Raw genomic sequence first — 23,193 nt, 5'->3', positions numbered from 1 at the left:
TTCAGTACTTTGGTGCCAGGAGTCTATTCACAGTCAGAGTGATTCATCTTCTCCAGAGGAGTGATTGACCTGAATGGTATGAAGGGATCCAGACAAAGACGTGTGTGTTTGTCAGAGGTTTTATTGCAGAAAAAAAAACATGGATAAATCTTACTGCATCAAAATACACCAGAACATCTAGACCGCAGTAAACAGTCCATGTTTGATACACCTCTTTAATGAAAGACTTAATCTTCTGTCAAACAGATGTGCGGTAATAAATAACGATCAAGGATATTTCTCTTTTAAATACAAAGTTATGTACTGTTAATATAAGCTTATAGTTTGCAAAAAAAAACAACCTCTCCTCACGTCTCCTCCCATCGGCTGTAGAAATCTTCATTTAGGAATGTGGACAGTATTTGGACTAGGATTTCATACTACAGAATTCATCGCAGGCTGAAATAAATGGGCATCGTTTCATTTTTTTTTTCTTTTTTTCTTCTAGCACCAGTGATTATAATTGAACAAACTGCATGTGCTACTTCAATAGGCAGCTTGACGGAGATCAAACAGCATGGGGACAATGGAATGGATTATTTTGGGATTACAGCAGGGGGGGGGGGGGGGGGGGGGTGGCGTATCATTCTCAGGGATGGACAAAGAGTACAAGTCACACAGGAATCACAACAAATTCCATTCTCTGGTGTCGAAACCAAAAATTATTGCCTCATCTGAACGAGATGATGAAACTGCACTGTTTCACACGTGTTAGCTGAAGAAGACAGAGTACTGGCGCCAAAAAAACAAAAAAACAACAACTTTTTAAAAACTTTTTTTTTTTTCAACTATTGACTCCTTGCTAATATGCGTAAATGTCGAGCGCACGCTCAAATGTATACACACATTCAGAAAAGCAAGCTACGGCCACCAAGAACACAGCGGTGCGTCGAAACCTAAAGCTTACACTACATTAAGTTATCGGCATCTCATCAGTGGGAAAAGACCCTATACACTCAGTTATAAGGCAGTGAGAACTACTGTCCTGTCGGCTACTGAAAAAAAAGGAATAGAAATAAATAAAATACAGTATTTCATGAAAACACTGTAGTTTTCTGTAGGGCTGAAAAGTTCAAATTACATTATAATTACAGCAGTCTTTCTATTTTTCCCCTCAACACTTCCGCTCTCCGTCTTTCTCCACGACTTCCCCTCCATCTCTCCATGCATGCAAGGGGATTGAATTTCTCACCCTGTTGTTGTTGTTGTTGTGTTTGTGTGTGGTTGTGTGTGTGTGTGTGCGTGTGTGTAAGTGTCAGACAGTAAACTCCTTTAGGCAGAGCTGGGGCCCTGGGGTTTTAAGAGTTTAGCCCTCCCCACTGCTGCATGCGGGTTCTTACGGCAGGATATTGACTTTCTTAAAGTCCGGATCATTTCTCTTTATCAGAAAAACATTAACATCCCCACTGCACCCAACCCCCCCACCACCATCAAACACCAACAGAACACAAAGCGCCACACTTACTTATTCTCCTTGTGGTAACCAACAGCACCACAAAGTACAATCAAAGTTTTTTTTTTTCTTTTGCCCTTAAAACAATGTAGCTTGATTTTTCAAGGTCAAAACATGTTTTCAATGTTTCATGGTGATTTTTCCCCCAGGAATAAAAACCACACAAATAAAAAGCACACTAGAATGCCTCCTTTAAGAAAAACAACTTGTGTAATATATATATATATATATATATATATATATATATATATATATATAGAAAAGGTAGTGTAATTAAAACATAAAGCAGGGTCAATGTCTCACCCTGTGGAAGAGCTCATCAGAGGAGATGAATCCTGCTTTTCGTCTAGAGGAGAAGTTTTTAGCTGCATGTCACACATCTTTTTTTACGTACAGAACACAGCTGCTTACATCTGATCTTTCCTTCTGGAGCACGTGATAAAAAATATTTCCTCCACAGTTTGGTCCACGTCTTTGCCAAAGTAACAAACTGTTAATGAAATTTTCAGACCAAGAGGAGAAGGGAGGGAGGCTAAGAAGCGATCGGGGAAGCCAGATTAAGTAATTGAAAATCATTAATTTTTCTCCAAAAATAACACTTTTTATCAGAAAAAATGATCTGTGTGAACGATTCAGTCAAACTGTTAGTGGAGGGAAGATTGAGGAGACGGAGGAGAGGACATTTGAATGCACGCCACAGCCACCCCAGAACATAACGCCAGTGGCTGCAGAGTGTGTGTGCGTGCCTGTGTGTGTGTGTGTGTGTGTGTGCATGTGTTGTACGGTCTGTAGCGGTGGTGGCGTGCCTGCGTGTGTGTGTGTCACGCCATCATGTATCTGTCATCATTAAGCGTTCCAGGCTAAAACACAATCAGTTAAAACTCCCCCGTCCCTCTCTGACGTGGAGCCTGTAAGGTGACCTCCAGACGTCGAATTGCCAAAACCAGAGCAAAACAAGCCTTAACGTCGGCTAATGGATGCTTTAAATACGCCGATTGATTTGTGTTGTATTTTCAAGGCCATTCTAATGGATTGAGCTTGTATTGGAGAGAGTGAGAGTGCAGGGAAGGATGGAGGAGAGAAGGAGGTGACTTGAGGGGCTCCGGCCAGCTGATGGGACTCAACTTGACCCCCTGGCGTACCATCCAGAGTCGGGTTACCACTGTAGGACTCTGAGTGTGTGTGTTTGTGTGTGTGTGTGTGTGTGTGTGTTGTCGAATTGATTTCCTCTGCGATGACAGCTCCAGTCAGACTGGCACCATTGCCCCCCCCCGTTTCCCTGACACACACGCCACCGTCGCCGCCACTGACCCCACAACACATACACACACATACAATGCTCATCACTTGCACTGGGAAAATGGCAGCCACTGGTGTTATGTTCTGGGTGGCTGTGGTGTGCAATCAGAAGCCCTCCTCTTCCTCCTCCATCTTCCCTACACTAACTGCTCTGCTAAATCGTTTACACGGATCATTTTTCTGATAAAAGCATTATTTTTGGAGAAAAGTCACTTTAATGATTTTAGATGACTTCATCTGGCTTCCCTCTTGCTTTATAGCCTCCCTCCTCTTTGATTTGTCTGAAAAGTATGATTTCATTAACAGTTTGTAACTCTTTCTCCTTTCCATCCTTACACATAATAACACTGTGCTCACTTTTAAAAAAAATGAAAAATGCTGAGCCACCTCATCACAGATACATAGGTTATAATGTTTTCTTAGTCACAGACTTCTAATAACACACGCAGAGTATGTTTACTTTGAGTTTATAACATAGGAAGTGTGGTCTATTCACAGCACTTTTGTTTCTCTCTCATTGTCTTGTCGTTCAGTCGGGGTCTTCATCATAGGTCTCTTCGTCTTATAGTGACCAACTCTCAAGTTCGGGGAGTTGTCTGATGATCTGATGAAATCTATGACATTTCAGATTGTCCAACACGAATCCACACCTTCCCCCCTTGATGCTATTAACCGACCGAACTCATTGTGGCTTCAGTCCTGGTGACGGGACAAGACATCCCCTGCCAACAACTCAATGCTGCTCCCATGGCTTCCATCTGCTCCTGTCATTAGTTGATTAGATGTAGCAACACCAACAGCGTCATCTGTGTTCTTCTCTGGGATGTCGTACTCGGGACGCGATCGTTTGAAGCGTCGGTCAGGGTACTGGCTGTTGTCGAAGGGCATGCGGTGAACACACAGCACGTGGGTCTTCAGGTTGCCCTTCTGGGAGGCACTGTAGGGGCAGTAACTGCACTTGAATGGTCTTTGGCCTGGAGAGAGAAACAAAAAGAAAAAGACAATTGTAACCATTTTGATCGAAAACAGGAGGTCTCAGACAAGATCCCTGGGGATCCCCATGACACTGTGATCTAATTTGCTAAATATTTACCCCGATTAGATGTGAAATAGTGATTTTACCAATCAGATGCTTGCATCTCACCATGGAAAGTCTCTGTTTGAATTATAGGCACAACAACCATCCTCCACAGCAGGTCCCAGTCCTCTATGGAGTTATATATGTTTGGGGGTTACAGGTCTGAGATATGTGAATGCATTTCGTTCCTCATGAAACATTTTCAAAGCTTTTGAAAAGATGCTTCCTCACTACATTTTGTAGGTGCATTGCTACTTTTTGTAGGTCTTAACCACCACCTGTTGATCAGTGACACGAGATACAAGCAGAGAACCAAAATGCAGCAAGTAGGAACAGATAGTAGATTCCTTCTCTCAGATTGCATTCTCGTCCAAATGGGAGCCACGGTGTCAATGCTAGCATTATTTTCAGCAGTGAGACCTCTTAGTGAGATTTCACTGGTGGTACCCAAATGGAGTTTTCAAAGATTCCTTTGGGTACCTTTTAGTTTCAAAAGGCCAGCAGTGTTTTGGTGTTGTAACTCTGTGCCCTTCCAGAGGACAGACACCCTCTAAAGCAGCATGGACCATCATGTGACAGTAAAACTTTTCATTGACACCCTGTGTAATTAAATCCTTCTAGGAATGGCAGCTGGCAGCATCAAATTTTCGTTTCCTCAAAGTTTCATTAAAATTAGTTAATGAATGACATGTCATTGAAGGACCTCTGGTGATTTTTATAAACCTGTGGTCTCCAAGGAACCCCATCATCAACAATATAGGAAACAAATAATGATAAATAATGACCTAATGGCAATTAAGTCTTTATCAAACCTGCATGAATCTGGACTGTGGAAGGGGAAACTCACATACATCGGGAGAATATGCAAATTCCACAAGGCGTCAGTCAGCTGTTGAATCCAAACCATCTTACTATGAGGCCCCCTTGTGTCCCCTCTGTCATATCAGCAGTGTATAAAACAACTGACTGACTGAATCAATAAAAAGCCTGTAACCCAAACTTGACCCTCTACCCTTCAGGCCACAAGTGGACTTCTCAGGCCCTCAGGCTTCCACTGGCCCTCATAAAGGTGTGTTAACAACATGGAAGATTAGCCCGAGAAACAGAGATCGGGAGAAGAGGGTAAAGTCGAGGAGAAAGAGAAGAGGAAAAGTGATTCCCCGGCAGCACAGCCGAGCTCCTTATTGAAACAAATACATCCTCAAAACATTACCCAACACTTAATACTCGCCTCACTTTGTGCCGTCAGAGAGCTCCCACAAATTCATGAGCTAAACTTTTGCAGTTCCCCGAGTCGATATGCATCTTTTGAAGAGTGTGCATACATCTAGTCCCCCTGAACACAATAGCAGAGCGGAACGAGGCAAGGTATTTTTCTCTACCATCACCCCCCCTCCACCCCTTTGCCACAGCTCCAGCACAGAATGTTCTCCCTAGATTGAATCTGATCATCACTGCAGCAAACACAATGGCCCTTAATAGCAGCAGCCGTTTCTTTGAGGGATGCCGATTACACCGCCATCATAACCCACTTCACTTAGCTCACTCACTCACAGACAGACAGACAGAGAGGACAAAACAAAATGGAGAGGGAGGGAGGGAGGAAGGAAGAGGGAGGGGCGGAATGAAGGGAGAGTGTTCGAGCCCTCTCTGGTACTTTAGGTTATTAATAACAGTACATTTGCCGTTACCCTCGTTTTCTTTTTCCCTTTTTTTTTTCTTTATCTCTTATTCAATTTGAGATGCTCTAAATCAAATTAACATATGGGGTTTAAAAGAGGCGTGGGGATAGGTGCAAGGAATATCAATAGGTAAAAGGCCAGGAATTAAAGAGGAAACAATCTATTTGAAGCACTCACTGGCATACACATGGGGTTAGACGGAGTGAGTGCACAGTCTACTTATTGTATAAAGATGGACAATAAAGTATACACACACACACACTCACACACACATATACACACAGGCGTGTTGTGAGGACGCAACGAGGCAACACAGGATACACGGAAGCAGCTACTTTGTGTTTGGCAATCTGACACAGGATTTGGAGCCTCTCCGGCTTTCTGATATTACATTGTTTGCTCCGGAGCCACACAAAGGGGATTGCTACAAGTTTGGAGGCTTTGGATGTTCCAGTTGTCTGAATTTCCAGATAAGCTAGTCGGCGGCGCACAATGAAGGGTTCCTTTTATTCGTGTGCAGTTTAATTTCACACTCTCTTACATTACGTTAAGTCCGAGAGGCAGAATATCCCATCCCATTTTACACTTAGAGAGAGAGAGCGAGTTATGCCCCCAAAACAACTCAACTCGTTTTTTTTTTTTTTCTTCCTCGTCTCCCTGCTTACTTACTGTTTGTCTCCGTGGACTTTGAAAATAAATACAAATCAAGCTTGGTTTTATCTCCGGGGAGATGTTTAGATAAAAAAAGAGTTGCACGGCTTGAAGAAAGTTTGGATAGGATGTATAAACTTGAGTTAGGGGAGAAATTGAAATTGACTTCTGCTGAACAACTTAGAGACACACAGGCTATACTTTGTTACGGATTAAAAATTAAAGAGAGGCTGTGTCTCTCGTCCTCTCACTCCCACACACACACACACACACTGACAATCCACATGCCCGGCTACTGTGGATGCTAAAAGTTGCCATCATTAATCCAGATTCTCAGGTTTGTGCCAGAAACCAAAGCGGCCCACATGTTGACTGTGGTCCAGCAGCACCACACTAACCACCATTCGATAAAATTAACCCTTTTCTACCACTTGTGTCTTTCTTGTTTTGTCCATCTAATCCCTGTCGCCCTTCTCCCTGTCACTGCAATCACAGCTGTGAAGCTGTGATGTGTTACTGAGGATTAAAATGATTTTCTAGAGACCTCTAATCAACCATAATTAAACAAGCAAAGACGAGATAGCCACATACAGAAATTCAGATGTGGCAACCTCATATTCTATGTTTGTAATACAGTTTAACAAGTGAAAAACATTAACGCCAGCTGAATTAGGTTTTTAAAATGTTTGAATAATTATGAAAAGGAAACATTTTGCTTTTTTTTTTTTATTGATATTGAAACACAGTACATAATGCAGTACATTAAGTTCACCACCAGCTTTCTTCCTCACCTAAACGAGCCCGTTTCTGAAAACTGAACTGAAGTGCACATTTCATCCAGCATGCATTAATCACTGCCTCATAACAACTGCTAGGCTAATAACAAGCCTAACTTGTTATTGTAGAGGTCACTGTCTGTGCATTCACAAATATTGGAGAGGTCGAATTTTTAAAAAAAATTAACAATACAATGTGAATCATTGAATAGTTTTCATGATTAGCAACTTGAAAGCATTAATCCCAGTCTCATGGTCCCGTTTTTTTTTTTGTTTTTTTTTACTGAGATTGGCTGATAATGAGCTAGTTGGCAGCTGGTCGATCTGGGCATCCCTGCACTGAACACGAATACAGATGTCACTATGAATTTCAGAGACAGGCAATGAAATGATTATAGATACATAAATTAGTTGTAGGTACTTTGTTTAATTACACACAGCCAGGATTCTCTGTTTCACCTTCTTCAGTCAGGTCATCATTTTTCTAAATTAGTGATAGTCAGTCGGTTTGCCAAGCTCACAGCAGCAACACTGTCACAGTTGAGGGTTCTCTGGCATTACAGGTTAGGTACAATGCACATAAAATTGCTTTAAATTACAGTTGAGATTATTTTTGTATTTGATTGCATGTCCCAAGCAAAATAGGAATTGTAATAGTGTGTGTTTTGGACTTACAAGTCACTCGATAGACTTTTGCAAATATGTCAACCCACCTTGTTAGATGGTGGCAACAATCTACTGTGATCTCAAAGGTGTACTTACTAATGAACTGAAGCTTTCAACTGTATCCCACCTCTTAGTGACAAAGAGGGGTTGGTGTCAGGTGACATCATGGCATCTAAATCTCAACTTCTCAGTCAAATATGAGAATAAGTGATCATATATGGGTAAATGAGAGAATGCTCTTCTCTGTAGAAACATGATGTGTGGCCTAGGACATGATATGATATTAGTTTTAGAATGTATTTTGTTAGGGTTTTTTTCATTGAATCTGTATTATGGGTGAAATTTCATGTTTCTTCTGATTCCTGCTCGTCTTCTGTTTTACTCTCCAGTGACTGTAGAAGGCAAATGGATATTTCAGTATATATTCATTCAGGTATGACAGCTTATTGTCGACAATTATCATGCTGATCAGAGAAACATACGCATGTATGTAAATATATCTCATGTTGTAATTCACAGCTGAGTAAAATACATGGGAGCTATGGGTTTTTGCTCCCTACATCAGCACACTATATCACTGAGAAGATTTCTAAGAATGAATATCAGCATACAGTGTTATTAATAGCATTTACTAACTACATCGATGTTGGTAGTTGTCCTCTTTGTGCTGGTTCATAACTACAGTATTTCCCTAACTTCAACCAATAGTTTTAGTTGCCTGAAGTGTTAACCATACATAGATTTCTGTTGAGTGCAGTCCAGAATTCTGGTGATTAGTCCAACATCGACACAACAAAAATTCATATCTTCAAACTAAAGATGTTTCCAACTTCATCATATGATTTCTGGTTATGTCGCTTCAATTATTTGTTGTTCACCATGTGTTGTTGACGTCTGTGTAGTCCATTCTTCTGCTTTATTGAAATCATTTGTCCTTTTTTGTCTTCATCAAGTGCACAGATACTTTGGGTTGGGCTGCCTTTGCCAAAAGCCTTTAAGAATGAAAGAAGGAAGAGAAAAAGAAGATACGTTGATAGAGGAATATAGAGTGAGAAAAACGAGAGAAAGAGCCAGACAGACAGAGACAGAGAGAGAAGAAACAGTGGTCTTGTTTTCATTAGTGTGGCATTATCTAAGCCTGTTAATTAACCCCCTAAGGCCCTCTGCATGGAGATCAGAGGAAAAGGGGGAGAGGAAGTGAAGAGGAGGGTAGGAGGAGAGGATTCAGTGGGCGGATGGGTGTGTGTGTGTGTGTGTGTGTGTGTGTGTGTGTGTGTGTGTCTAGATCACTGCCACAAACATGCCCGTGTTTCACCTGCCATACATGCACAACCTCAAATCACCTCACTCCTCAATCACCCCCCAGTCTGTTATTTTATCTGTACCCATAAAAACACACACACACACACACACACACACACACACACACACACACAGTTGTGCACTCTACTGGAGGTAAAGTAAGGATGGATGTCTCAAACTCTCATCTACATTCCCTCCAGGTCTTTCTTCTTCGTCATCTTTCTTTTTTCCTCTTGGTTACATTTTTTTTTATATTCCACTGTTATTTGACAACATGCTCATCTGACAGAAAGACAATGAAATAATCCTTTCTACGTATTATTTTTAGCTGAACCTTACACTCACATATGTTGGGGATTTTGAAGTTCAGTCTCTTGAATCCATTCACAAATCATAATTAAGCTCTTTATTTGATTTGAGGTGTGAGTGAGGAGTGACAGGAAAGGACAGGAGAGAGAGAGACGGTTGTTACACTGAAGTTCTAACTTACCCAAACTGTCTTTATATTGAACGTTTTGTGGCCATATGTGAAAAGCTCTTGGAAAAGTGTCGCCCGCGCCTTGTGAGAAGAGCTATCTTAAGACGGCAACAGATGGCAGTGCTGGCATCAAATGGCATTTAAGGACGGAAGCTTTTGGTTGGATGCCAACATGCTGTTCCTGGTCTTTATGTGCCTCTGTGTGTGTGTGTGTGTGCGTGTGTGTGTGTGCATGCATGTGTGCGTGTGTGTGTGTGCGTGTGTGTGTGTGAGTGTGTTTTTGCATATGTGCACAATGTGTTTCTGTATGTGAACCCATGCCGTGTGTGTTTGGATAAATGTTTGTGAATATGTATGCTCAGTTTGTGTGTGTGTGTGTGTGTGTGTGTGTGTGTGTGTGTGTGTGTGTGTGTGTGTGTGTGTGTGTGTGTGTGTGAGTGAGTGAGTCTTTTTTGTGTGTTTCGAATTCATGACACACACCGCCAGGTTGTGAACCGAATAGACACACATATTCATGTCATGCATGACATTCATGTGTCCATGCTGCGGGCTACACTTAAGATACATATTTTTAAAAATAGATCAAATGTAGAGTAGAAACTTTTAAATGGAATACAAGTTGTGTGACTATTAAAGGAAGCTGTTGGTGTGAAAAGACGGAGCGAATGCGAGATGGACTGAGATGCAGACAGACAGAGAGTTTGTAGGCAGAGAAACAGAGACACACAGAAGGTGTGAGCAATTAAATGTGCTAAACCATCTGTCCAATAACCTGCATGCATGCCGTGGCTCCCAGATTACTCAGCAAACTCCAGCAACATGCTCACAGACACACACACACTCACACACACACACACACACACACACACATATATATATATATAGACACATGACAGCAGATTTATACAGAGCGAGGCTGACGTGAGCGTGGTTTAAGATGTTTGAATAGCCTGAACTATTTTATTTTCAGTGTTACATTGTTTTCTGTTGATGCTCCTTGTGTGTGTGTGTTTAGTTACACACAGAATATGCAGAATATTATATTTGAACCATAAACCTAAATTAATAACATAATAAAGTATGATTCATACTTGAACCTCACCCTTAAAAAATTGTGTTATTGTTAAGATTAATACAAAAGGTTTAAATGGTGGGAAAATACTTACTGAAGTTAAATTGAAATACTAAGAGATGGGTGTATAGTGGGAGACAGAAACTGATCAGCTCATAACAGCATATTGTTTCTTTTTGGAATGGATGGGCATGCAGATCACTCATCTCTTTTGGACATTTGACACATTCATATATTTACATGCAGAGACAGTCCCTGCCTTCAGCTTGTCAGTTTCTGTCTGCTGTCAGTTTGCACAAATCTTCATCATCTGATGATCAGGTACAAATAACACACGTGCATCAGTTCAGCTTTTATCGTGCACTGCACAACAAACCTGCTGAAAACTGATGAAAAGTTATGAAGGACGAGCATCTCTGAATGTCTGATATCTGATATCTTTAAACTAAATAAACCTCCTTCTTTTTAGCCTGTAGCTGCATTTGTTTTTTGTTTTTTTGCATTTTGGCAAATCTGCATTGTGGAAAGTCTTCATGGCTACAAGCTGCTCATTTCTCCACCGTACAAACAGCAACCATGTGGATTAGTATAGTATATATTGTAAGATAGTAAAAAAATTTATTGAGCCATGATCTGAAATGAGTAAGCGTAGCATGTTTGTCTGTATTTTTGACAGAGACAGCTGAAGAGTGACAGGAAAGTGAGGAACGACATGCAGCAAAGGACCACAGGTCGGATTCCAGCCCTGGGCCGCTGCTCAGCCTTTGTACGGACGCTCTACCAACTGAGCTAATCGACACCCCCCCCATGCTTGTCTTTTTTTTTTTAAAAAAACACCCCCCTTCCAAAAATAAATACATTTACATCACTTCAAACAGCCTGAGGGGAATTTATCCTTCTCTGGACTCCCTCGGATGAATTAAGAGCATTTCCCTCAGCGAGCTTGTGTGTTGATGGAAAATTGGCCTGAAGTTTGGGGAATAGTGATTTGGTCTGTTTCCTTGCTTAACTAGAGAAAACCAACACGCAAATAACACCAGGGGAGGCACTTAAGGAGAGAAGAGGAGCTGTGAGGAGGAGAGGGGTGCGGGGGGGGGAAGGAGCTCTTTCAGCATCAAAGCTAAAGCTAAAACGTCCCCAGCAGGGACTAGGTCCCATGTTAAATACTGAACTAGATTATTAATTGCTCTACCAGTAGGACCTGTTAATAAGAACCCAAAATAGCAGCTCCTTCCTTTCCGTCTTCATCTCTTGTTCTATTTTCTCTTTATTTTTCGGGAGAGTCTGCCACTGTTCTTTTTTTCATGCGTGTGCTCAAAGTTTTGCTTCACACACTCGTGTGTTTGCTTACTCAGTCACTGACTCACTTTCAACGTGACTCACACTCATCGCTTCTCACACACACACACGCCTATTTTCTCTCATTCACTCGCACATTCTTTCACCCACTCACTCATTCATCAGCTCGTCGCTTCTTACACTCGCGCACATTTTCTTCAGACATTTGTATCATCGTCGTTATCTTTTGCAGAGGTGTTTGCGGCGTGTGTGTGTGTGCAGGCAAGATGCCCAACCTCGCCTTATTTTTCCTCAGTCAGAGTCCCTGCTGAACTGAGGGAGGCACAATCTGCTGCTGACCTGTCACTGTTCACAGATAATGGATGCCCAACTGCATGTGTGTCTTTGTGAGAGAGAGAGTGTGTGTGTGTGTGTGTGTGTGTGTGTGTGTGTGTGTGTGTGTGTGTGTGTGTGTGTGTGTGTGTGTGTGTGTGTGTGTGCGTGTGCTGAGGCTGTCATCCATGTCTCTCAGCAATAAAGAGAGAAAAAAAAAAATGGAGAGCAGTGGGGGTTGATAGATATGCCGGCCACCTGCTTCTCACTCACATTCTGACACAAAGAGCATCGGCTGCTCTGCTGCATTAATCATCATGAACTTCCTTTGACCCGGACACACAGCGACAACAGCTTAAAGTTAGGGAAACAATCTGACAACAGACACAGAGACAGTTTACCACAGGGGACCCCAAACTAAGGTGGGTTGTTATGCTGATTTAGCATTAAATTATAAAACTTATTTGTAGAGAATTAAAGTTACTGAATAAAACAGTGTGACGTTCTCAAAGAATCCTCCTCAGATGCCCCCCCTGTGTGTCCCGGGATCCCATCACTGGTGTAGAGGTTAAAACAACATTATGACTGAAGGTCTGAACAGCAGGGAGAACTGGGTGATGAAGCTAAATGCATTACTCTCGACCCTTTTAGGCTCAACTACTACGGCTGAGTTACCGCTAAGGCCAGACTGCTGTCAGTGCTAGAGGTAAATAAGTTTTACAACGACTGCGGCATAGCCCGAGTTCAGTGTGAACTATTACATCCTTATTATTGTGCAGGATGTGAACATGACAAGAGAAATATGTTTTCTAACATCTAAAGTGAATATTGCAGATAATTATAGTAACTGTATATTTACTTGCTTGCTATGAAGAATCAGATTTTAGTTGTTCAAGGGGCCTTTTTCATTTTGTGTGCAGTGGTTGAAGTAATATGTACTGTGTACAAGGGAAGTATTAATTTATCTGACAGCTATAAATCATGCACATATACATGCATATAAAACACATTATCACCTGTAAATTCTGACATATATACCACATTATATATATATATATATATATATATATATATATATAATATTATATAATATATCTATATAATATAATATAATCATATATATAATCTATATATATATATCTATAAAGTATTAGCTCCTTCTTGACCACAGGAGATTTCCTGGGCTGAATTCAAAAGGCCTCTTAATGCCAATTATAATACTACTGCTACTACTAATAATATTAATAACCAAAACATTCCAGGTGCAGCTAATGGCAAAAATCCTGTATACTCTTTGGGCAGTTTGTAGTATTTATTTGTTTGCTCAGTTTGGTGTCACAGGGCTCACAGAGTCATAGACCTCTTCATTGAATAAAATGAACCCAACCATGAAGAAATGAGAGTGATGCTCGAAAGTAAAAGGTCCAAAAAAAAAAAAAAAAAAAAAAATGAGATCAATGGTCACACAAAATACCAAACTTGACTCGAGGCACTACTCTTGAGGCTTCGGCTAGCACTAATGTTAGCACGGTGCCTCTGTTACAGCATCAGGAAAGACTGAGCCATGTGACACTGACGTCCACTGACAGTGACTTCAGGAACTCAACCTGAATTTTGCTGCCAAAGAAACCAGGCAGAGACACTTCTGAAGTTATATTATACACTGAAGGTACATTATGGCACTTTTACTTTAACTTAAATAAAACTTTGTTGTGTCTGTGTTTAATCCCTGTCTGGCACATGTGGGTGGATTTTGAGCAGTTTCAGTAGAAGACGGAGAGCAGCTATGACATGTAAATGTATGTAAAATAATAACTCACTTTTAAATAAGGGTAACGTTTTTATTTTTTTTGTATACGAGCAGGACAGAAGCCAAACCTTTGGATATCAAATGTCTGTTAGGTATGTTATCCTTTCATTTCCTAATGCACACATTGTTTTGTATTGCTCAGGAACCTCGTGATACTGTAACTCTGTCTGTTTGATTTGTTTCTTTTTTTGTTCTGTTGGATGAAGTTGTGAAGGCAGACAGAGTGAGCCAAACATTTCAGAATCAGTTATTCTGGTTTATTTTTGGCATCACTTTTGAACCGGCCCGTGCAAAATGACACCACATCATTTGTGACTGCTGGCTTGAAATGCACGGCCAGAAGTTTCCCCTCCTCTTTCGTGACCATGGAAACATCTGCATCGATGAAATGATATTAAGAAATTCTTAAAAAATGATGAAGGATTGCTGCTCCGTGCTGGAAACGTACATTTTAAATGTGCCTGTATAAAAGGCCAATCTTCACAATGATGACATTGTTTGCTGGTAGCAGGTGTAAGTGAGACAAGCTGCAGCTTAAGAACTGCACGTGCCATCAACACACACTCACACAAACTGAGGTAATGTGTGTTAGTGTGTGTTAGTGTGTGTCACGTCGCCCTGACCAGGTGCTCCACAAGGACGGGAGGAGAGGAATTATCACGTCCGTGTGTTTCTCTCACTTGCAGATGATTGAACTGCCGCAGCGCACGCTTCAGTGTTTTCATCGTCTGAACTTATCAACTCCTCTTTGGATGCATTTTTCGAGGCAGGTAACATTAGCATTAAACAAAAAAAAATATCCCTTTTTTCACAGAGATCAGCTTGTAAACACGATCAAGTCTTTCCCTGGGATGTGATCCTGCATACAGAATTATCTAGCAGGGAGCTTAAATCTCGTTTGGATCCAAGCAACACCATAACTTTTTTAAAACCTCTCCCAGTAGAGCTCTTATTTACCCCCCTTTCATAAGCTCGCCCCCCTTTTCTTATCTCCCTTCTCCTCTTCTCTCCCTCCTGTAATTTTTTTTCTTTTCTCCTCCACATTCTCTACCGGGGCAGGAGGGAGGGAGGGAGGGAGGGAGGGAGAAGGGGGGACCTATTTGTCCGCTTTAAGTGAAATCACTCAATTCTTTCAGGAAGAGACTTTGGAGGCCCCTGGTAACCAAAGAGAGGGAGAGAGGAAGAAAGAAAGAAAAAAGTATGTACGGGTGTGTGTGTGTGTGTGTGTGTGTGTGTGTGTGTGTGTGTGTGTGTGTGTGTGTGTGTGTGCGCAAGAGTCCACCCTCCAAATAAGTTCCATTAATCATGGGCCAGAGTCTAATGTAACTAATATTTTACAATTAGAGGAGACAAGATGGAGCTGGGGGCCATCTATCTCCCTTACACCACATGATCATCGATTCATAAGAGCTGAGGAGAGAGAAAGAGGGAGGCCGTAGCACACACTAGCCCCGCATTAAAAACACACATTCACAAACACACGCACACACACACAGACTTTTCTGGGCATACGCTGACACACATGCAGACATTAACACACCCACATACATAAGCACAGATGCTTAGTAGGAAACAGAAGGATGCATGAGAATGAGGGGACAAGCTGTTACATTAGCATTTGTTAGTAGATGTTTCGGCTTGAAATCAAGGCCGCAACTCGCAAGTTATGTTTCTCTTTTATCGATCCTTCTATTGATTACTCCTTCAATTGTTTGGTTACTGAAATGTCATAGAATAGTGATAGTTACACATTCTCAGGCTCCAGAGTAACCTTCATATTCTTTGTTTTGTCCATTAAAAAAAACTGCAGATGATCAAATGACAGTGATGTGATAACGGGAAATTCTCACATTTAAGGAGCTGAAATCAGAGAGATGCCGGCGTTATGGAAATGAACTAGAGTTATTAAAATTGACGGCGACTGAGTTTGTGTTGATTGACAAATAGTGTCAGTGCCGACATCTTTGCTGTATATTTTATGCAGCGTAAAACGGCAGTAGATAGTTTGATCCGTGTGACAGGGTATATTTATTTATTATAGAATAAATGATTTTCAAATGAGTTTCGGACCTTTGAAGACATCAGAGAGCAGAGGGCAAAGACGGAGGACGTGAACAACGACAAGCACAAAAGTACGATGCATAATATCTTTAGCATTTTATTTTATTGTATTTTTTTACATTTGAATCATTCAGTTAGTTCATCAATTGTTTTAACATTTCAGTTAATGGCTCGGTGCTTCTGTGTGTAAATGAAAAATGAAATCCTTCAAAGCCGTCTACACACTGCCAAGAATAGAATTCTGATGAGGATTTAAAAAATAAATCTTGTACGTATTAAAGTAATTGAGTTGTAGTTAGTTAGTAGTAGTGACATTTTCAAACAATACAAGGTTGACACAACCCCCTGAATTCCCTGTTTCTCTCTGCAATGCAACATGCGACTCCTTCAGAGGAGGAGGAGGACCCCGCCACAAGTTTTCCCCCCGCCAAAACCTGGTCTGTTGTGCCCTCTGGTGGTCTAACTACTGAACTGCACCGCAAGACCGTTCATGCCGTTCCAATGTAAAGGAGGAGGGAAATTAGAGGCGGCTGAACAAATGAGCAGAAAGACAAGTTCATCTGCAGGTCACCATCTGCCCGGCGACCAACCAAACGCTGGCACAACTGCAAACCGCTGCAGAGCGTCATCTTCAACGCAGACGCACGAGGCACGCAGACAATTAGACAGCACGCCGCATGCATGCACAAATGTGTGCTTATACACACGAATGCATGACATGCCATGGAGGAAGATGAGAGGTAATGGATACTGAAGAGAGAGAGAGAGAGAGAGAGAGAGAGAGAGAGAGAGAGACAGACAGACAGACAGACAGACAGAGGGAGAAACAGAGAAAATGATGAGAAAGGAAGTTAAATGAAGGGCAGAGATCGGTGTTCATCACGCTGTGAAAGAGGTCGCTTCAAATGTTGAAACTGCTCAGCTGAACAGCAGAAGCACACACACACACACACACACACACACACACACACACACACACACACGACAAGCCGTATGGAATGAAAGATGACCTAATGTGTTCTGTAATCAGACACATGTGCACCCTTACATAGAGACACACACCTACTCACATGTATGCGCACACACAGTCATTCATATGTAACCACATCTACACACACACACAAACACACGTGTACAGTACAGTGCATGATGCACATACACACACACACACACACACACACAGGAACACACATCACCAAGGATGGCTGCATATGAGACTGAGCAGGAACAATCAGGATATTAGCTGCTGCCTGTGTGTGTGTGTGTGTGTGTGTGTGTGTGTGTGTGAGTGTGTGAGTGAGTGTGTGTGTGGATAGAAACCAGTCGAACAGTTACTTTCTCCGGATGTGACTTTTATTAGGAACAGACTTGGGAGATTCGTGGCAGGAGGCCCCCCACATCTGGTGCGGTGCAGCTGATCCGTTTAAAAATTAGTCAGGCATTGACCTGGGCAGCCTCCCAGTGGCACAGCAGCCTTTGGGGTCCTGACGTTAGGTTAACACAAATACGGATTGTGTCAGTGCACCGCGGGTCAGGTTTCAGAACACGGAGGGGGCACTGAAAGTGAATGTTTGGAGAAACCTTTGTGTTTGAATCCACTTCTGATTGAGAGAGATGATACTGCTCTGCTATATTATATGTGCCCTCACAGATGTACACACATACACATACCTCTCTCACAACACACACATTCACATTACTATAGTTCTGACGAGTTTTCTTACATACACAATAAACTGACACTGTTTTCTCACCCCAAACACTGACTTTAACTTTGATGTTTGAGCTAAATCTTGAGCTTCTCAGTCCTGAAGACTAATTGTAAACTGCACCTGGACATTAGTATTATTACAGCTTGTGGCAAAATAAATGACATTGCAGCTGAATTCTTAATTGTTACCTGACAAATGAGACAAAAAAGACAAAAGAAAGTTCTCACTTACATGTGGCCTTCGTTAAAAGGTTTAAAAGTGTTGTAGATGTAGTTTGTCCTGCAATATTTAATTTCTTAAACGCATCATAAATCTGCATTTGTGAAAGGTGCTTCTGAATGATCTAATCAATGAGTCCACTCAGATTTTCAAACTGATTTTCAAACCTGTTTACCAGCAGCAAATAGTAGCCAACAGTAGCTTCCATGTGATATTTACATGCATACTCATTTTCGGCATGGACAGTGTCCCCTATTGAAGTGTGTGTAAGTGTAGGTGTTTTGATCATAAAGCAGGTTAAAGTATTAAAATCCACAGAGAAATGAACACAGCTCATATTTTGTCTAAACCAGCTGTCAGGACATCCGTATGGTTGTGATGTCAGAACTATACAGTCAGCCACAACCTCGCCAGAGGAGATGTAAAACTACGGAATTGTTTATGGTACTTAAAACTTCTCAAATTATATAAAACTTTGAATTAAACTCCAGAAAAGTGTAAAATATGTAACCCTTAAGATTTGAGTACAGTTCCATTAGTGAATATTTCCTTCATGTTTGTATATTTGCATGTAAATTCTTGACCCCGGTGTGCAACAACCTTCTGTACTGTAGATCTGCTGGAACAGTTTGGCCATCAGATGTCAGATTGACTGACCTGTGATAAGCATGTATGTGATCTACAGCTTGGGTTTGGGTCTATAAATGAGTCTTGACGCTGTTGTTACAATACAGACAATGCGTTTTGAAAGGGTGGTGTACCATACAAGAGGGGACTGGACAAAGACGGAGATGTCAGATGCATGCACTCAACGTTAAAAAGAACTTAATGAGATCAAGGCGTGTGATGCTACTGCACGTCTCTAATCTGAAAGCGATTTTCTGTCTTTTAAACGTCTGAATCTTCCCTTTACATTTCACCACGTGGGACGCTCTGAGCGTGCTCATGTGCCTCCTATCATCCCCATATTGTTTCACCACAGCTACTTTAAGAGCACCTTTGGGAGACAAAGCGGTGCACACAGTAATTTACTTGCGCATGTTCGACATCATGATCACAGTCCGTGAAGCTTCGCCATCAAATTGACAGAGATAATAACTTGTGTTGAAGTGATGGACTACTCTACAAATAGTTTACCCACTCCTGATGACACAGTGACACTCCGACACGCCGGCTCGCCTTCCTGATTCGCTGCTCTGTCAGAAATGAAGAAATTAAAAAACATGAAACAGGCCGTTGCTCTGTGACAATCCTTTTTTTTTTTTTTTTTAGTTTGAATACATTTTATTTTTACTATAAGTACAGTTCAGTAGTTACAAAACGAAGCATCTGCCATGAGGGTACAGCGAAACATAAAGAGTGTTCAGCTCACAAGACAGGTTTTGTACATAATATGTGGAGTGGAATGCTCATTATAGCTGGTTCAGAGAAGGAGAGAGCCCAAGCGAGACTCTCGCCGTTAATCTCTCATCTTTACACCCCTGGAAAACAGAGATAGGGTCAGAGGTTAAAGCCATTGGTCAGTGCCTCCGGCAGCATACGTCTGATTGGTTTACTCAGACCCCATTTCCAGAATTCCTCCCTTCAAACACCCTGTTATATTTCCCTACAACCGTTACATTTCATATGTCTCACTCTTATTATTTTAGTTTTGAATCCCCTCTTTTCCTGGCATATTGAAATTGAAAGAATGGTTAATTGTCATCTACATAAATCAAATTCAAATGGGAAAAAAAAAATGAAAAATGAAATAAAATAGAGGCTGTACTGCTGCAAAATCTCCTCAAGTTGGAATTTGAGCAGTGAAAATCACTCAGGCTAAAGCAGTAACAGGCCTACGCTGCAGGTCAAAAGGGTATTAGCGTACAAAAGAAATCTGGGTAACAATTTGTCAAAGCCACATACAGTATAGAGGTTGATCAAACTAAAATAAAGAAGTATTATATTTGAACTGTACATACCGCATTAGAATTTTTCTCTGGGTTCACAAAAAATGACGTAGAAACATTTCACAATGCCAAGGGACACACAGACACACACCTTCAGTTTAGTTAGTTAGCTAGTTTTGTACTGTATAGGTTGGATTTATAATACTATCACAGTGCAAAATACTTCTGAGAACCAAAACAAATGAAAGAAATAAGAAAGGATAAAGTCCCTCTATGCATAATGGATTCTGTATATATGGGGGAGGGGGGGGGGGGGGGGGGGGGCAAATATGTTTTTCAGCACAGGAGACGATTGTCATCTTTTTCCTCTTTTTTTTTTTAGATCAGTAAATGGAGAAGGCATTAATGTACAGTACATATAAAAAATTCCAAATAAAATCAACCCTACGTCCTACAGTCTAGCACAGCTACATAGCTTTGTAGAAGCAATAACAGATGACTTGTATCTAAGGCTATACACAATATGTCTTTTTTCCAGTTTTTTGTTCTTTTTTTTTTCTCCTCTTAAAGTAAATACATCAAACCATTTTTCAGTAGTCAGTAACACTGTGCAACAATGATCAGTGGCAGTATTTTAGAAACATCTGCAACACTAGGAGTCCTTGAGGTTGACATGAGAGATGAAGAGAAAGGGGCGGAGGGCGATAAAGAAAGAAACTGTTTCCCCCCTTTTTTTTTTGTTTTGTTTTGTTTTTGAGATCTTTTTCTCTCTCTCTCTCTCTCCTCTTTTTAAATTTCTTCTCTGTCAAACTCTAGAAGAATGCCTACCTTTTTTTTTTTGGAGAACGTGGCCGTGTAAACTACTGTCACCTCTTTGCTTTTTCCTCGTCGCAAATGCTTTAAAACTTTAGTTTTCACTTTTTCTTTTTTTTTCTTTTTTTTTTTTTTGAACTACTGTATATCTCTCTATGTACATTAAGCGTCTACGGGCGCTGTGTTGAATGATACAGAACAAGAAAAAAAGACAAAGGGAGCCATATAGCAGGGTGGAGGCCTGTACTGGCCTGGTTATGGAGGGGTTGGGGGGTATAGTATTATAAGTACATTTAGGGCAGTTTGAATATTCTTCTTCAACAATCATCATTAGCACCACCTTCATCAAAAGTCAACTATGGGTATGTTTTTTTTTTTTTTTACCACCAGCAATACCACGATATTTCTGGAAACCAACTTGTGTTGTAGATTGTCATATGGTGCCCTGTCCGTTACCAACCATAATCAGTGTGATGCATGGTTATGGGACATAAATAGTGACTCTATGACAGCTGATAGGAGAGCCAGAAGTGGCTGTTATGACAGGTAGTGTGCTTGGTCTCTGTCAACAGTCCAGTAAAGTGGAGTTTCTATTCTACAGTAGAATACATTCCAGGTACAATACAATGGTGGTCCGTGGACGTGAAATCACTGTCTTCTTCATTTAACAGGAGAGGAAAAAGTCTTTGAAAGCATTTGATTAAGTACTACACACTTCAGTCCTAATTTTAAAAAAAGACACACCTTTTTCTAGCTCGAAGGAATGTATCAGAGATTGCGGTGCCAGTTACAGGAAGTGCTAATCAGACAGGTAGTTTCATCAAATGAAAACAAAAGAAAAGAAAGAACAAAAAAAAAAAAAAAAAAAAACATTGTATAAGAGAGAAGACAACGAAGACAAGGGGCATTCAGACCACAGGAGACAAAACAGGAAAGTTGCCGTCACTTTGTTTTCGCGTCCGAGGACGCTTTGCAAAAGTCATTAGGTCCATCTCGCAAATCCGTCCCCAAAGGAAAACTGTCCCAAACTTTCCTTCATATAGTTCTCGCCTTCTCTTGACTCTGACGGTAGTATGTGTTTTTTTTTTTCATCTTAAATAAAGTCTTTGTTATAGTGTATTCCTTCATTTATCCTTCATCCTCCTCCTCATCATCATCACCATCATCGCCTTCATCATCCTCATCCTCATCATCCTGCCTTGCTCCGGTGTGCGGCCGTTAGTCTTTGTTTACAGCGTGGGCGTCCAGCCCCTCGGGGTCGCCTAGATTATGGTTGTTAGGGTGGTTAAGGTCGTTGTTAAGATGGTTGGGGTCGTGGGTCAGCGCGGGGTCATGGGTCATGGGCTGGTCCTCCTCTCCTACCCAGAGATGCACTACGGCCAATGAGAGAACAAGAGGCAGATTAGCACCACGGACCCAACACACACACACACCCACACCCACACACACACACACACACACACATCATTGCATCATACAGTGAGTGAGTGGGGCCAAATGGATGGATGAGATATTTGGTGTCTGTCAGCTTTTCACAATGTGCCATGGCCTATTGTGTCAAACTTCAGGACTTTAAAGGGTCATTTCACCCAAATTACACTTTTTTTTCACTCACTTACCTGCAGTCATAATTAGTCTTAAAAAATAGTTTTGGTTTCATTTCTGAATCTGTCTCCCAAACAAATACAACAGAGGTGAACAGAATTTTGTTTGTGGCGCTCACAGAATTTAAAAGCACAACAGATGCATCTGTTTCCAGCGTCCCCGTTACTCTGGATAATCCACAGATCTCACCGTCAACAGTTTTTCTTTGGTCTAAAATCCCAGTGAAAACTTTGCACGCACAGGTCTATGGATTATCTATTTATTACGGGGACACTGCTCTTGGGGGGGGGGAGGAAAACATAATGTTAAATACACATTTCCCACAAACAAAATTCATGTAACTTCTATTGTATCGGTGTGGTGGCTGAAATATCATTGGACAAGTGAAACTAAAAGTACCTGCATGGATAAGTGAGAAATCATTTCAGTGACCTGACCCTTTAAAATGTTTCTGCTGGGTTCAGTTTCTATTCATTATATTATGTAACGCAGCTAGGACTGGCAACAGAAAAACCTTTTTACCTCGTGTAAATGCTGATATGCTGATGGTGTGCAGTTAGTATCTAAACACAGAGGACAAAATAACAGGAACACCTTCAAATGAAATACATTCAAATACAATAATCCACAGATTACCTCCATGTCCACATAATTGAATCCACTGCTTTGAAATTAAAAGTGTAGCACTATTGTTTTGGTTCCCGTTACACTCTATGGGGTTTATCCTGTTATTCTGTCTACCCTGTCATGTACTACAACAATCACTGTAAATAACTAGGAAGGTAGGAAGCTGCTCTTTACATAAGCAAGGTCAGTAGAGCTTTCATTAGATTGCTACATCTACTGTACAAATCCACCATTTATTTCCTTCCTAATCTTAGTTTTGCGTCTTTCCATACACGGAGGCTCGCGCCGAGAGATCGGTGCTCGATGAAATAATCGTTTCTAAAATGATACGAGGTGCTACGGTAACACAT

At 41.1% G+C, this 23,193-nt stretch overlaps 1 protein-coding gene across 5 annotated transcripts in view; it reads right to left on the bottom strand.

Annotated features, from left to right (window-relative positions):
* Positions 1-1,788: 1,788 nt before the first annotated feature.
* znf536 (zinc finger protein 536) overlaps positions 1,789-23,193 on the bottom strand; it is a 218,659-nt gene continuing 197,254 nt past the window's right edge. For 4 of the 5 annotated variants that reach the window (XM_027281278.1, XM_027281277.1, XM_027281280.1 and 1 more), the window contains one exon: positions 1,789-3,765. In XM_027281278.1, coding sequence (XP_027137079.1) covers positions 3,485-3,765 — 281 coding nt within the window. In that variant the 3' untranslated portion in view covers positions 1,789-3,484. Of the gene's footprint in view, positions 3,766-20,158; positions 21,985-23,193 lie in introns of those variants that run through there. The other variant, XM_010733963.3, reaches the window with a different exon arrangement.

Source organism: Larimichthys crocea, chromosome VIII (assembly GCF_000972845.2).
Source record: "Larimichthys crocea isolate SSNF chromosome VIII, L_crocea_2.0, whole genome shotgun sequence".
In the NCBI taxonomy this organism is placed as follows: domain Eukaryota; kingdom Metazoa; phylum Chordata; class Actinopteri; family Sciaenidae; genus Larimichthys; species Larimichthys crocea.
Note: the sequence above shows the minus strand (reverse complement) of the source record. Positions and strands in the feature narration are given on the sequence as shown.